A 15,914-nucleotide genomic window follows, 5' to 3' on the forward strand; every position below is an offset into this window, starting at 1 on the left:
AATTTGGTTTAATCAAACATGAATTTGGTTCATTTAAGTAGACGTTTGTTTACTCGATCTTCTTTATCACAATTTTTTTATTGCTTTAGTTCTTTCGATTAAGAGGGATGTGCGATCGGATGAAGGCGGAGTGGTGGAGATGGTGAACAGTGGTGGTGGTAGGTAGGGTGGGGTGGATATGGCCTTTTTCTTTATTATTTATCGTAAATGAGTGAAGCATTACACATAGTATGGTGGCGTTTGTTGGTTGTGAAGGAGATGCTAGGCTAGGTTTTTTTATTTATATTTTATTCTTTAATCCTTTTGCACATTTAGTACATTGATATAAGTTATTTACTCAATAGTCCCTGGTGAGGTAAAATGATAAGAATACCCTCATGTGCAAGGCACGTGACCATTTTTAACAAAAAAAAATCTGACTGAGTTAGGGCTAAAAGACATAACTTGTAGGATTTTGAAACGTTAAGGACAAAACTCGTCAAATTTAAAGGTAAAGGAACCGCCTGCAATTTGGTACATATTTTTAGAATCAGAAATAATTTACAAAGGAGACCATACCCATCAAAACTTCTCGAGATCATAGGCAACATCGGTGATCGATAAGTGAATGAAACAATACACATGGGGTTTGACACGATTGTTAATGTAAACCCACCTTAAAATATTGCATTTCCAAACAACTTGGTCCCCGATTTTGATAAATTCAAGAATGCATGTAAATTTGCAAATCCTAAACCCCAAAACCCTAAGTTAACTTCAAGAGTTTGAACCATCTTTGACTGTACCTCGGGTCTATATAAGGCTACACAAAAGCTGCATATCATTCTCTTCTTCATTCTTCTTTCTGTCCAACTACTAAAAACAGACATACTCATAGAAAAAAGAATTAAGATAACTCAGTACGTACAATGATCAACGTACCACACAAGACAACAGGGGTGTCTTTAAGGTTTATAACTATAAGTTCGTTACTGCTGTTAGCCATTGCAAGCATCCTCTTCGCTGCTTTTCACTGCAAAGGTGTGTGTGCACACACATTGATTATATATCTTTCTTGCATGCATGATTGATTTTGTTAAGATATTATGCTCAATAATAGTCACTAACAGAGTAACAGTTTAGCTTATTATAGCTTATTATAGTACTTTTTCAATTCATTGCATTTAACGTTAGAGATTATAGAACATTATGTTATGAATTTGGAATTTAGCATTATTTTATCGGCATTGTTCGTGTATGTATTCTTCCAAATATATTTGTTCTAGTTGTTTTTATGCAGTTGGTTTACGGTATTTTAAACGTTATATATGTAAAAAAAAAAAAAAGTTAAAAAAAACCCTTATCTGACTATTTATTTGTGAATGCCGGCTGAGGCTTAGGCCATCCATAGTCATAAAGCCCCTTTGTGGGCGTTATGCGACACGTGTCGTGGCACGTCACACAGGGACTTTATGGGGCATTATGTCACTTAAGGCCGTAAATCATAAAGCCCATACCCATCATTACCTAATTATTAATTTTCAATTTTTTTAATTAATTATAAAAATCCTATGTTTTTGATTGGTCAAAGTTTGAAAACCAAACACACATAGCGCCGCTATATGCATGGCGCCACCCACCAAAAAAGCCCCCATAACGCCGCCCGCCGTGGTGTTCGAGACGTTATGGGGCGTTATGGGAGGAAAAAAACCAAATATCGCGCCCCACTACAGGGGGTCTTAACCCGTTCTTTTCGGGCTACCTAAAATTCAGTGACTATATATTTTGGTAAAAATCTTGGTCGACTTGAGTAGTTTGATGATTTAACGTTTTTAATTTATTCTTGTATTTTATAGTGTTAGAAAAGCTTATTCCATATCTATAGTATGACTATATGAAGATTACTACTCTTTCAAATTGAAAGTTAGAGTCAATGAGTTCTAGATTAATTGGTTTGAGAAGAGGCATGGCCTTTAATGTTGAGGTTATGAGTTAGAGTCCCATTTGGTGTAATATTTTCAAGGTGGGTCAGGGGTTTTACCATAGTAAGCCTTCGGGTGGTGGGTTTCCTCTGTAATGGTGGGCATGTCTGGTCACCAACGCTGTCTGTGTTCGCAGGGCGTGAGTGGCCTTTCGTCAATGGATTTACTAGTGTGACTAGGCTTGTATAGTATTCGTTGGCTATTAAACAAAAGTAGACAAAATTATTGCCTCTATCCCACACAAATTTTAATATTAATAGGTATAAATGTTCATTTATTATCTCTTTATAACCTTTAACTTCAATGTGTAATATTAGGAGGGAAAAATGTTGGATTCGTTGCTGCCTCAGATGAAGAGGTACAAATTTGTTACTCAAGTTAAAGTTTCCCTTTTTGTTGTATAATATTTTTAGTAAACGTTGAAGCTTCAAAGCGAATTAAACGACGTTGCATATGTATAGGTACGCCCCAAGAACGTTTATATTGTTCCCGCTGCTGCAGCTGCTAGAGAAAAGACATTAAAAACCCGAAAAATGGTGGTCGATAAAACGATTATACTTAACAAGAAGGCCGAAGAAAAATTAGTGGCAAGAGGAAAGCATACGACTTTTAGGAGAATAACCCTTTCCGGAAACAAAAATGTGAATTTTGTTGCTTTCACTGAAGATTACCATAAACCAAGGCATCATCCACCAAAGAATAACTAATTAAACTGTCTTATTGTTTACATTATTTTCATTTTCGGTTTTGTGATTTGACTTATTCCATTAAACAGGTGATTTGTCGAGTTCTTATACCAAAAGATTCGGGAGGTCACTTGCTTTATGTAAAAGTCAAAATGAATATGAAAATAATGTAAACTATATATATTACTACGTAATGTTTTTGAGCTTAAAAATTAATAGATGTAACGTGGTTTCTTTGTTAGGTTGTGTTTTTCATATTTTTCTTCATAGGTTTGCTTTTGTTTCTTTTCGTTTTGTTGTATTATTGTTATGTTAAAGAAGTGGATGTAAGAATGATAATCTTGTATACTTCGGTCTTTAATAAATAGTTATGGTTATTATGATTTGTGTCTCCTAAAGTCTTCTATCATCATAACCCTAATATTGGAGGGCTATGAAAGTGAGCGGGATCGATAAAAGAAATTAAAAGTTAACCCGCCTAATTAAATTTTCATGTTGCTACTGCTAAGATGGTATATGATTTAGTGTCGTTACTCTATAAATTAATTATTTTTCACACGAGTTTGCCACCGAAAATAAACGGTGGTAAATTTTTTAACCGCTTAGCTAATTGGTCACTAATTTGTCATATTTTTTAAGTAGCAAATTTTGGTGACAATTGTTCACTTTTCGAGGAGTGTGTATGGAGTTGTATGCAATGATATGATAGGGGATGAAGCCTTTACGAACTCTTCTACTATTTTAGTTGCATCATAACAAGATAATCATATAGTTTTGCGTAGTCAATGATACACAAAAACAAACAAGTGAAATCTCAACCACTAGCCACATACATTTTATCCCCTTGTAAAACCCTACCCCCTCTCGATTTTTAAGCAGTGTTAATATATATTTTTTTAATTACATTATATAAACGAGTATTTTCTTCTCTTTAATTTGAGTATAGTATTGCTATAGTTTTTTAATTAAAAAATGTTATGTTACGTGATTAACAGTGTCTAAGGGTGAGTAATAACTAAATTGTTAACCAAAACCGAACCACAATCAACAAAAAACTAAATTAACCGAAACCCCAGTTAACCAAAAACGTTATCGATTTTTTTGTATCCTCATTTAACCAAAATTAACTGAAGCAAACCATTCATATTTTCATATATTTCTAGCTTTTATGCATTCAGTTCATATATTTCATATTTATACAACCATTTTATTTACCTTCATTTCATATACCTACATCCATTTCATGATTTTATACCTAAATTTCATGTGTTTCTAATCAAAAGTTTTAGCCCAGGTTTGTAAATTTAAGCAGTTTGACATATACCAAGTTCTCCACACCTAAAAGTGTGTAAATTTAAGAGTTTGTTCATGCTTTTAAATATAAGTTTTAGCCGGTTGTCCAAATTTTCAAGTAAGAAACTTGTCACATCACATTTCTCCATACTAAATTTTGTGAATGTCTTTTCCTTCTCTTGATCAACTTCATTTGAAATACATTCAAGTGCCATAAATAAAAAAAATACATGTTCATCATTTTTTTGCCACAACATCTGAAATACATTCAAGTGCCATAAATAAAAAAAAATACATGTTCATCATTTTTTTTGCCACAAGAGCAAAATTTCATCAATTAAGTCCTCTGGTAAGTTACTCTAGTAAACAAAGCCTTGTGTGAAAAAGCTTTACTGTTTAACCTCTATATGTGCAGGAGCAAGAGCAACTGGATGTGCTTGAACATGTGCAACAGGCATTTGAACATATTGAACCTGAGGAACAGGTGTTACATGAGTATATTGCATAGGCACAGGGTTCATGCATAGGAAATAGATCCAAATATGCTAATCAAGTATAATTCATTTGTAGACACAAGACCTTATAAGAACCTATAACCAGCCTGGTAAATCCAATATTAACTTTGAAGACAACCAAATCATGATTCAAATGGCTTATTAGATGTACATGTTGTGGCAATCTTTGTTTCCATTGTTTGGTGGAGAGGATAGCTACTGTTCCATTGGTTATAATAAGACTATTAAAATAGGATTAGGTTGAGTTGTGTTGGCAATGTATATATGTTTGCTTTAACTCAAGTAGGATTAGGTTGAGTTATTACAATGTAGGTTGAGTTTAAGGAGGTTAGGATCAATTTTAGGTTACATATAAAGCTGAGGAGATGGTGGTTGTTGAGAGTTTATAACTTGATAAGAATAGTAAGCCCAATTGGCTCTATTCAATATCAAAAGGCAAATCAACATTCCTTGCAAGTATATTTACATAACAAACTTTTTTTCACCACTTAGTCGAAATTTATTAACTTTCGCTAACAGCCTGCTGGCCCACATGTATACACGGGCAAAAAACCGGAATCTCTTGATTAAACAGGAAGAAATTGAAAATTTACCATAGGAAATAGGGGTTTCATCGGTTTGGTTTACGGTTTATTTGGTATACACAATTCGGTTTATCCGGTTTTTCAAAATTTTGTACCCCAAACCAAATCCAAACCAAACCAAATTCAATTCGGTTTGGATTGGATTGGATTCCGTTAAAAACCAAACAAACCAATTTCAACCAAATTTAACCAAATTGTTCCTAAGTACTTTTTTCCTAATTTATATTCATAATTCATGTTTGTGTTCCAACTTTCGAACATCAAGTCAGCAATAATTTAAACCGAAAAATATGTAATAAAAAGAAAGTTTCAATGCAAAATAAACACAATCTCATCCAGAAAATAGTCTACACACAACTACCAAGTTTAAATTTCAAAACATAGAACTAGTCAACATAGATCATCTTTTAACCTTATATGTGAAAATTTAGAAGCCCTACTATATTTTGAAGAGTAAAACTACAGAAATAAGTGGGCTTAATTTGTGAGTTGGACTTTATATTTATCATGTGGGCCAATAAAATTTATATGGTTTATTAAATATTATTATTTTTATTTAATAATTAATTAAATTAGTGGTTTATTCGGTTATCCAAATAAACCAAATTAAAAAAATATATGGAACCAAAACCAAACCAAAAACAAAATTCACAATTTGGTTTCGGTTAAAAACCAAACCAAAAACCGAATTCGTTATTCGGATCGGTTTTTCGGTTACGATTCGGTTTTCGGTTTTTATTTGGTTTCGGTTTTTTCTGAACACCCCTAATAGGAAAGGAACATGTCATGTAATATTGTAGCTTCATCAGATTATTAAATACTTAGTGTTCATAAGAAACAAACTTTAAAATTTTTAAATGAATTCTAAATTACAAACATAATGGGCTAGCTATTAGGTGTCACAGAGGCATCTAGAGGCCTCTTTCTCATCTTTCCCTACCTTGTAATTTAAAATAGAAAAACCAAAATTAGTGTGAAAATGGCATCATGATACCTCTAGACTGTGAGCATGTAGAAAAAGACCAGGAAGAACAACAGATGGGATATCTTTTTCTATTTGGGCAATGGGTATGCCTCAAACTTACAAGAAATATGCAACTGGAGTGGGACTTAAGTTTTTTCATACCTCTCTGAAACTCACATGCCAACCACTTTCAATTACTAGAAATATAAACATGCATATATATATAATGTGCTTTCTTTTCACTTGTATAGAAATGTATATTTTTTTTATATATAGAAACTTTTATCTTTATATCAAAGCTAATGATTAAATAACACTTGTAACTTAAGTAAGTTCCTGGTTTTCATACTATTGATTAAGCTGGTAATATTGACCAAAATCATGCCACTTTTTGTCTATCAAAATAAAATAGGTCTTCATGTTTTATAAATAAAATATATTGTTTTATGAACTTATGTATTTCTCAGTGACACAAACAAGGGACCTTACCATATCTAGAAGACTAGAACTCAATAATTACAATAATGTTACTAAAAACTGGTATTTGGGACGAACGTCACAATTTTAGTTTCGTCTTCATCACAAATTCCAACGATACTATTTGCGATCGATTTTTTCATCATAGAAAGCGTTTGCGCGTGTTTTGCAATCTAAAAAAGGTCATTTTGTTGTAATGACATAGGACATTTTTTATAAAGTTTTTAAGGCTCTTCCAAATTTACCTCATATTTTTTTAAATTATATAATCAATCATAGAAACTATTATTGCAATTTAAGATCAAATTATTAAATTATACATAGAAAACTCCTCTTGAGAATTAAATTATGCATATATTGTTTGTCACAGACCATCCTATATTCATATTCAACTGTCATTTTCAAAATAAGGTGATTATTTTTGTTTGAATCCGTGAGAATAATAAGGTGCTAGTGGTACATTAAAAAGTCATGGCATTTCACCAACCATCTTCTCATCTTTATAAATATTCAAACTCCAAGCCAAATGTAATCAAATCAATAGTTCTGTAACGTGTTAGTTATTAATTTATATTCTCTTTCAAATATCAAGAATGTCTAAAGAAAACATGAGGAGAAACATTGTGGAGAAGAAGAACAACGGCAGTCCGAATTCGACGAGAGATAAAGAAAAGCTTTCATCAACTCAAAATTTGTTATCAAAACACTTGAAGAAAGTTTATCCTGTTGGGATACACAAAACAAGCTCACTTCTCTCCCTTTCTTCGCTTTCTTTAACTCTTTCGCATAACTCGAGTGGCTCGTTTACAGATTCTTCTTCTACACTCGAGCAGACCATCTCGTCTGCACTTCAACTGATCGCACCATCACCAACTCGATCACCATCATCATCACCAACACCTGCTCGAAGAGATTCACCTGCTGCTAAAACTAGTACTCATGGGTTAGTTCCACAACCGAGTTTGGATCCTAGCATCGGTGAGGATGGCTTGAGAAGATGCAATTGGATTACTAAAAATAGCGGTAAGTTTTTAAGTTTTTATATAGTTGAGGCATTATTTACCTAGATGACAAATAAAACATGTTTAAACATTTGTCACTTAAAACTTATAAAACATGTTTGCAAATGAGATTTTATGTTTTTCTGAGTTTACAAATATTAACATCTTTAACATGAATACAAACACAAAGATAAAAATGTGTGTGCAAGTCGCGCATTTGTTGCTTGAATTCCAGAAACACGACCGTGTGTTCATGATATTGATCAGTCATGCTCATCTACATTATTGTTTTCATTAGAGTTTTGTCTTCACATTATTTAATCTAGAGTTAAGTGCCATTTTCGTCCCTGTGGTTTGTCAAAGTATGCCAGTCCAGGCCAAATTTCAAATTTATGTCATTTTTGTCACTGACATTCTTGAAACATGTCAATTCTGCCCAAAAACTAAGGTTGAATCGAATAATTTGACAAACCACAGGGACGAAAATGGAAGTTAACTCATGTTTTTTTTTGATGGAACTGGCATGTTTCAAGAATGTCGGGGACGGAAATGGTATAAATTTGAAATTAGGCATGGACTGACATAATTGGACAAACCACAGGGACGAAAATGGTAGTTAACTCTTTAATCTAATTAAGGAAATGATACAACATAGTTAATCTGTTATAAGAGCATCCACTTCCCAACTAGGCATTGAAAAAACAAGTAAATTAACAAGTTGAAATAGAATCTATTCCTTGCTACCTACAAAATGTTGTTCAAGTATTTTATTAGAATTTAAAAAGAATAATCCAAAATGAATACTATATACATGTATATACAATAATGAGTCAGGTACTTCATTAGTTATTTAGTAATTTCCTGTTTGGATTTTATAATAGTTTGGTGTTTGGTATGACAGAAACATAAAACCTAATACACCAAACTTGTATCCCTTGTAATGAATCTTGACTAATCATGGACAGCCATAAAATATGCTATGTCTACAACCACTCTAGTGTTTTATTGATACTTTAAACATTCATTATAACAACATTTGAAAGATATTAAAGCAACCCAATGCACCAGAAACATCAACCGTAAAAACATCTTGTAAAATGTATATTTTCTGTACTTAACGACGCGATCTAATCATTTACTTGCGATCAATACACAAATTCAGAATTTTAATGTTTTTCGTTTTGTTCAGATAAACTTTATGTACAGTTTCACGACGAATGCTGGGGAGTTCCCGTGTATGATGACAAGTAAATGACCATCCCTTGCATTTTTTAGTTTTATTATAAATAACGGTTAACTGGATAGTACGCGGAAGCTAACTTGTAATGACTTGTAAATTAATAGTCAACTGTTTGAGCTGCTGTCATTGTGTGGAATGTTGATGGATTACAATTGGACTGAAATCTTGAAAAGGAAGAATCTTTTCAGGTAACAAAAACTAACATATGTTTAGTTTGTCTTTAGAACCATTAAGGTTAGGTCTGTAAACGAACTGAAAGTTCAACGAACCGTTCGGCTGGAAGTTCGTTTGTGTTCGCTCATTCAATAAATGAACGAACGTGAACAAGAAATTTCGTTCATTTATGATAATAAACGTTCAGTAACGTGTTCGTTTGTGTTCGATATTTCATCAATGTTTTTAGTTTTTTTTATTTTATTTAAATGCTTCAAAATAATGACAAATACAATATTTAATAAGTATCGCAGTGTATTATATATTATGTTCATGAACACTTGTTTGGGTTCGTTTGTTTCCATTTGTATTCATCAACATTAGTTTGTGTTTATGAACGCTCGTTTGCGTTCGTTGCCTAAAAATTAACAAACAAACACATACATATTCTTTTCCTTAATGAACGAACACGAACATAAAATCTCGTTCGGTAATTATTCATGAACAGTTTGTGAACATATATATTTCCTTAACAAACAAACAAACAAGAACAAGGTCTTGTTTGTGTTCGTTCGGTCCGTTTGCATCCCTAATTAGGATTTTGAAACAATTTTTTGTTCATTAATGCGTAGGGAAGCTTTCGCTGGATTTGAACCGAACATTGTTGCCAAAATGGGCGAGGACGAGATCATGGAAATAGCCTCTAACAAGGACATAATGTTAGCCGAAAGTCGAGTCAGATCCATCGTCGAAAACGCCAGATGCATCCTTAAGGTAAGTTTATTGATTCAGATTAATTTAAACATTTTCTTCGAAAGATCTAAACGTTTAACAATTATTGATGCAGATTGCTAAAGCACATGGATCATTCAGTGGATACATGTGGGGATCAGTAAACTATAAGCCCACCATTAACAGATGCAGACATTCAAGAAATGTCCCTCTTAGAACACCAAAAGCAGAAGCTATTAGCAAAGATTTATTGAAGCATGGGTTCCGATTGGTCGGGCCAGTGATCGTTTATTCGTTCATGCAGGCTGCTGGAATGAGCATTGACCATCTTGTTGACTGTTTTAGGTTTAGTGAATGTGTGAATCTTGCTGAAAGACCATGGAGACATGTCTAACTTCAAGTATTTATTGGATATACATATATAGAGAGAGAGAGAGAGCTGTTTATTTTAACATTATTGATTTTATTTCACAGGGGATGCATTTCAGTTTGATTTATATTGGTGTGTATGTAATGGGCTTGATCTTGTTCAGAAGTTTAATTATAAGTGAGGATATTTTTGTAATAAAACAATTATGTAAATAATAAGACTTTTAATCTTAATGAGAATTTCTATTGGAAGTTGATGTGTTGATGATAGGAGTTCTTTTAGTGGGATTTTACCGGATACGTTTGTTAAATATGGATTTGTTTCCTTTTTTTGAACGGCAACTTTCATTAAACGAGGTACCTAGCAAGTCGGAAGCGTTTCCAAAGCGTCAATCTTCCACCCGCCGAAAGCATTGAAGATTTCCATGTTGCTAGCCTCTTATGAAAGAAATCAATAACCGAATCCCAGTTCCTAATTCTGTTCATATTAGCCCCGAGCACAAGCCCGAGATATTTACAAGGAAGAGTACCTGAAGTGCACTTAAATAGATTCGCCATAACACCGACTTCCGCTTGATCGAACACCCACACCAAATAGGCTGGATTTAGTATAACTGATTTGAAGCCCAGAAACTAGATGGAAACATCTTAATAAGCGCGCCATGTTCAACACATTATCTATTGACCACTCTCCAATTAGAGAAGGGCATCGTCCGCGAACAACAAATGCGAGAGAACCAGCCCATTGTTCGGAGCGTGGAACCCGTGAAACAGATTTCTAAAAGGGTCTCCTAATTTGGTTTCAAACCAGTCCAAATCCTCTTGAATACACACAAACACACACCATGTTAATAGTTGCATAAACCGCGTATTATTCAGAATTGATCGTTAAAGGGTGTTAGCTCGACCATTAACCTCGGGTCACCTTCTCACGGTTTCTCCATGTGTTACAACTCATGCTTGGACTTTGGAATGGTAAAACAGTTCAACCCGCAGGCGAGATTAGCTACAATATGTAAAATAAATATGTACTATCAAATTTTGTCTCTTAACAAATTTATTTATAAACATAACGAAACAACAAATAACCAAAATAAACAGCTAACAGTCCCGAGAAAGAATATTTACCACTAAACTGAAATAACTAAACCCTAAACGCTAAATAACTCTAAAACCCGGCCCACAAGTCTGCAGGTCAACTTATTCAAAGTCAAACCCATATAACCAGTAACATAGTAGTAGTAGTACTCCTATCTCAAAACTGGCAAGAAGTTCCGAGCCTCTGTCTCTGCCTCTGACCCGTTGAAACAGACTTCCGTTTCGCAAACGCAGGGTAAAGCAGATCTTTAAAAATCTCGAGAAACAGTTCCCATTGCTCTTCAGTCATGTCACCCAACTTCACAAAGCTCGCACCGGCTGCTAGCGGCTCATTCGCACTCCTGTGTCCAGACGACGAATTCACCGCCAAGTAACCACCGCTTTCCACCTTCGTCTTCTGGCTCTTTAACTTACTAATACCACTGTTATTACCTAAACTCAACATCTTCAATGACAATTTTGAAGCAGAAGGTACATCCGTTTCCTCTTCACTTTCTTCTTCTTCTTCTTCTTCTTCCTCTTCAAGTTTTGAAAGCGGGGTCTTCCCGAACCCAAAACCCAAGTTGTCATATGATAATTTTGGAGTGAAGTCGAACACTGCATCATCGTAATCGATTTCAAACTGGAATCCGTCTTCTTCAGCTTCGACCTCAGAGGGTACAACCGTAATTTCCGTCTCCTTCTCGGCTACAATTTTTCTAGCGTCCATGCATAAAACCTCTAGCTCGCTTGGTTCCTCTTCACCACGCCTAAATTCCCGACTCATCATCTCACCGATTTCAGCCAAACACAAACCATAAGCGGCGGCTTCTTTTAAGAAAACCGTGCAGAGGATTAAAACCCGTAAACAGGCCTCTCGTATCATCGGGAGTTCATTTTTTAACATATCCGCGTCTTCATGCGGGTCGAGTTTTTCAATGTACTCGAGTTCATCCTCTGAAAACGGAATTGAAGCTTGGGGCCAATGGATCCACTCGAAATATGGGTCTTCTAAATCTTCGGGTAAACAAAGCCCGTGGTCGATGGGTATGAGTTCAACTTCGCTAAATCTTGTACCGTCGTCACTGTTAAGCTTTCTAACTAAAAGATTTCCCGCGTGTCGGTCGGTGTTAAAAATTCGTATATCTAATATACCTATGCGGTGAACAGCAGACACCGGGAAACTCGAGGTCCCATGGTCACTAGCATCAAAATCGTGTGCGATGAACTGCTGGAATGAAGCGATCTTGCTAAAAAGTTTCTTTTTTCGTTGAATTTTATTGTGTTCACTTACACCATCATTAACGTTGAAAATCGAATGTGTGATTTTGACCAATGCAGTGGCGGGAACATTAGCAAAGTGACCGTAGTCGAGAAGATAAGCAGCCACTTCGCGAAAACCCGTTTCACCTACCCGAACCGAACGTTTCAACCCGGGTTGACCAAGAGCTTTACCGACGAACCCTTTCGGGTTATTCGGTGCAAACGGTTCTTCGTCAGTCGGCTTTACTATCGCGACACTTTCACCTCTACTGTTCCGGAAATAATAAGCACCCCCAAGCCCACCGTGCACTGGTATCGGGTCAACTCCGGTCTTCATCGCTTTCACAACCTCATCAACGAGATGTTTCGCTCTCACAAAACGACTCGAATGGCCCAAGATCTCAACGGGCCCACTTTGATCTTTCTGTTGTATGTCTCTACCGGTGGGGGATAAACAAGGAGTTGAAGAGCTTCGATGCAAGAGATTTCTGGTTAAAAGAAGCGGGGAATCGTTACGAATGGCGCTTAGATCGTTATTCAAAACCATATCTCCGAAGGTCAACGAACTTTCTTCAATTGGAACATTTAAAGCGATTTGTAACCTACGCTTAACCATATGAGCACTATCACTTCGATCTAGCTCCATACCCAACACACAACCTGTTTCAGTTTGAACAAAAACGCGTCTTCTGCCAGTGGTTTTCGCCCCTTTGATCCTAGCATTTCCATGGTACTCGCGTCCTAAAGGACTTCTAAAAAGTGATACAGCCATTTGGATTTGAACTGGGCTGTCCAGGTCAGCAGACATGAACCGAATGAAGGTAACCGTAAACGTTTCCTATTCACTCCCGAAAAGGATCCAAACCCGGAAACAAGCTGCAAACGAATTGTGGTTAACCCGTATGGAGCACAAACAATCGTCAAACAACAAAATCCGCCCTCAATTCTTCACAGAGCAAATCTGTACACCAAAAGAACACAAGAATGTCTTAAATAACCCGAAAGACGACTACCAGTGATCAAATATCTCCTTAAAACAATGCTTATTAAAGAAATCAACAAACTTTTTACAATATTTGTTTCTTAACTTGTGAGATACTCCTTAACAACATATTTATCCAAACAGGCAAACACTCATTAACCATACTCAGCAACCATGAACACAAGATCAATTTATACAGGTATTACATTTTTCATCACCAACATAAACAAATATACAATCATACTCAACCTACAAAGTACAAAACACCTAAACAGCTTCTCCAACACTTAACAGTGCATATTACAATCATTTTTCTCTCAGGACTTTTCACAAACACTTGGCAGGCACCAACAAAATGAAGAAAAAAACTCCCATAATCCCAAACCAAAGTTAAATCAAACCAATAGATGATAAAAATACAACTAAACGAGCTGCTAATGAAGCTCCAAATGAAGACTATTAAACAATAAATGTAAAAACAAGATAGGATAAACAGGAAGAAGAAAACCCTAAATTGGAAAAAGGAAACTCACCAAATGAATCGATCTGTAGATAGAATCAGAGAGAAAGAATCAAACGGAGAGTGAAGAGGACATGATGTGGTTACTGTTCCGTTAAAGGGATAAGATTCAGACGGAGAGAGAAGAAAGACAAAACCCTTTCTCCCTGTAATTGCTCCTTTTTCTCGCTCTAAAAAATCTTTCGCTTTCTCTCTCTAAAACCATCTCCTTCCTCTCGGCATTATCTATATAGGGGGTGGAGGGGCCAATGTGTAAATTTTATGTCAAAAATATTGTGTAAAATAATGTACTTGAGCAGCACATTAAATATATTTTTATATATTGCATTAACTATTATTATTATTATTTTAACGGAGAATTTCTTGTGTTAGTCTGCAACACTCTTCAAATTGTAGAGCCTCGTTGCTCCACTCCGTCTTAATCGGGTCAACGCTGGTTTCAGAGTTTGGTTTGGCCGTTCCCCTGAAAAACCATACATTCGATTGTTACTTGACAGACGTTGTACCACTACAAGAGCTGAACACTCTCTAGCGTAACACACTAGGGTAGACTTAGTATTGGTTTTATTCTTAAATTAAAACTTACGCGTAAAATCAAGAATTGTTTAATGTATCATATAAGATTATCTTAATTACCATTTAAAGATATGTTAATTGTTTTATTTTTCGTATTTATTCAATCTTAAATACCATTTGAAGAATGGTGAGAGCAGTATAATATTCTTTTTTATAAAAGTATTCATGATTCTTAAAAACGTTAATAATCGCATAATATTTTTTTTTTCTAAAAGTGTTACGTAACAATTTATTAGCGGTTTTTGTTTGTTTGTCTGAGTATGGGTGATCAATTTTCGTATATTACATATAAAATTGTTTATACGAGTCGGATAAGATTTTCTTAAATGCTATTTAAAGATATATTAATTATTTAGTTTGTGAATTCACTCATGCATTGATGTTTTTAAAGAATAGTAAGATCATGTGTATTGGAAGACACCTCATTCTTCAGCGTTTTACATTATTTGGCAGTCAAGTTAGCAATGAGGTATTATGGAGCGTTTTTTTTTTTTAAAATGGGTGTAGGGGGATGTGAGCATTGTGGGCATTATGTCAAAAGGATGTAAAAAATTAAGTAAAAAAACCAGCAAAAAATGTTATTGGACAAAGATTGGGAAGGTGTGTGGTGGTTGGCCCAAAAAATTGAAGGAAGGCGTGGATTTAAGAACGCATGGGACCAAAATTTTGAAAAAAAAAAAAAAAAAAAACGCCCAAGGGGATACAGGGCATTGTTGGGGCAAAAAACGCACAAATTCTTGTCCAGTACAGGTGGTGTAAGAATCATACATTTATTTATTTTGTAAATATGTTACACAAGTCTTTTAGGGGTTTTGGTTTGTATGATCGATTATGTGTGATTATTTTCAAGTCCTACATATAAGTGTTGATATGAGTCACATAAGATTTTCTTAAGTGCCATTTAAAGCTAATATTGATTATCTCGTTTATTTATGAACGTTGATGTTATCAAGATCATGCGTAGTGGTAAAAGAAGTGGACGTTTTTTTGCCCAATAACGTCCAACATCGGCCCCCGGGGCATTTTTTGGCAAATTTTGGTTTAGGCGTTTTATTTTCCACGCCCATGCCCATTTCTTGTGTCCAATAACCTTCATTCTCCCTTTTTTTAAAACCAATCAGATTTTTGATGTTTTTTTTACTTAATTTTATTACAAACATAATGTCCCACAATACCCACATCCCCACTACACTAATTTTAGAAAACGTCCCATAATGTCATTGCTGACTGGGCTGTCACATGGCGCAAAACGCCTCAGGGTGGGGTGTTAACCACTACACATGGTCTAAAGATCGAACCGTGAGAATCACACCATTTATTTATTTTCTTAATATGTTACACAAGACGATCTTTTCGTTGTCTCTGTTTTTTCAGTTAGAGTACGTGTGATTATTTTTCATGTACTATATTAAGTTTTAGAGTTAATTACTGTTTTCGTCCCTGTGGTTTGTCAAAAATCACTATTTCAGTCCATTAGTTTAAAAATTGCGATTTCAGTCCCTGTGGTTTCACTTTCGTAAC

At 34.9% G+C, this 15,914-nt stretch overlaps 3 protein-coding genes across 3 annotated transcripts; 2 read left to right on the forward strand and 1 right to left on the reverse strand.

Moving 5' to 3' along the window:
* The first annotated feature begins 721 nt into the window (after positions 1–721).
* On the forward strand, positions 722–2,971 carry LOC110917522. The gene is made up of 3 exons (XM_022162057.2): positions 722–1,020; positions 2,279–2,319; positions 2,423–2,971. Exons 1-3 carry the CDS (start codon positions 909–911, stop codon positions 2,666–2,668), a joined length of 399 nt encoding a protein of 132 aa, XP_022017749.1. The 5' UTR covers positions 722–908; the 3' UTR covers positions 2,669–2,971.
* Positions 2,972–7,012: 4,041 nt separating this feature from the next.
* On the forward strand, positions 7,013–10,227 carry LOC110914997 (DNA-3-methyladenine glycosylase). The gene is made up of 5 exons (XM_022159616.2): positions 7,013–7,503; positions 8,671–8,728; positions 8,826–8,909; positions 9,507–9,648; positions 9,722–10,227. Exons 1-5 carry the CDS (start codon positions 7,074–7,076, stop codon positions 9,998–10,000), a joined length of 993 nt encoding a protein of 330 aa, XP_022015308.1. The 5' UTR covers positions 7,013–7,073; the 3' UTR covers positions 10,001–10,227.
* Positions 10,228–10,989: 762 nt separating this feature from the next.
* Positions 10,990–14,043, reverse strand: LOC110914998 (phosphatidylinositol 4-kinase gamma 7). Its single transcript, XM_022159617.2, has 2 exons — positions 13,831–14,043; positions 10,990–13,276 (listed from the first exon to the last, which is right to left on the reverse strand). Exon 2 carries the CDS (start codon positions 13,121–13,123, stop codon positions 11,231–11,233), a length of 1,893 nt encoding a protein of 630 aa, XP_022015309.1. The 5' UTR covers positions 13,124–13,276; positions 13,831–14,043; the 3' UTR covers positions 10,990–11,230.
* Between the last annotated feature and the right edge of the window lie 1,871 nt (positions 14,044–15,914).

Source organism: Helianthus annuus, chromosome 16, assembly GCF_002127325.2.
Source record: "Helianthus annuus cultivar XRQ/B chromosome 16, HanXRQr2.0-SUNRISE, whole genome shotgun sequence".
Lineage (NCBI taxonomy): Eukaryota > Viridiplantae > Streptophyta > Magnoliopsida > Asterales > Asteraceae > Helianthus > Helianthus annuus.

Bases quoted from the DNA above. Each gene is read 5' to 3' on its own strand.
- LOC110914997 (XM_022159616.2), top strand. From the start codon at position 7,074: ATGTCTAAAGAAAACATGAGGAGAAACATTGTGGAGAAGAAGAACAAC. The intron at 7,504-8,670 runs GTAAGTTTTTAA...CGTTTTGTTCAG, and splicing joins TTGGATTACTAAAAATAGCG to ATAAACTTTATGTACAGTTT. The intron at 9,649-9,721 runs GTAAGTTTATTG...TTATTGATGCAG, and splicing joins ACGCCAGATGCATCCTTAAG to ATTGCTAAAGCACATGGATC.
- LOC110917522 (XM_022162057.2), top strand. From the start codon at position 909: ATGATCAACGTACCACACAAGACAACAGGGGTGTCTTTAAGGTTTATA. The intron at 1,021-2,278 runs GTGTGTGTGCAC...GTGTAATATTAG, and splicing joins CGCTGCTTTTCACTGCAAAG to GAGGGAAAAATGTTGGATTC. The intron at 2,320-2,422 runs GTACAAATTTGT...GCATATGTATAG, and splicing joins TTGCTGCCTCAGATGAAGAG to GTACGCCCCAAGAACGTTTA.
- LOC110914998 (XM_022159617.2), bottom strand. From the start codon at position 13,123: ATGTCTGCTGACCTGGACAGCCCAGTTCAAATCCAAATGGCTGTATCA.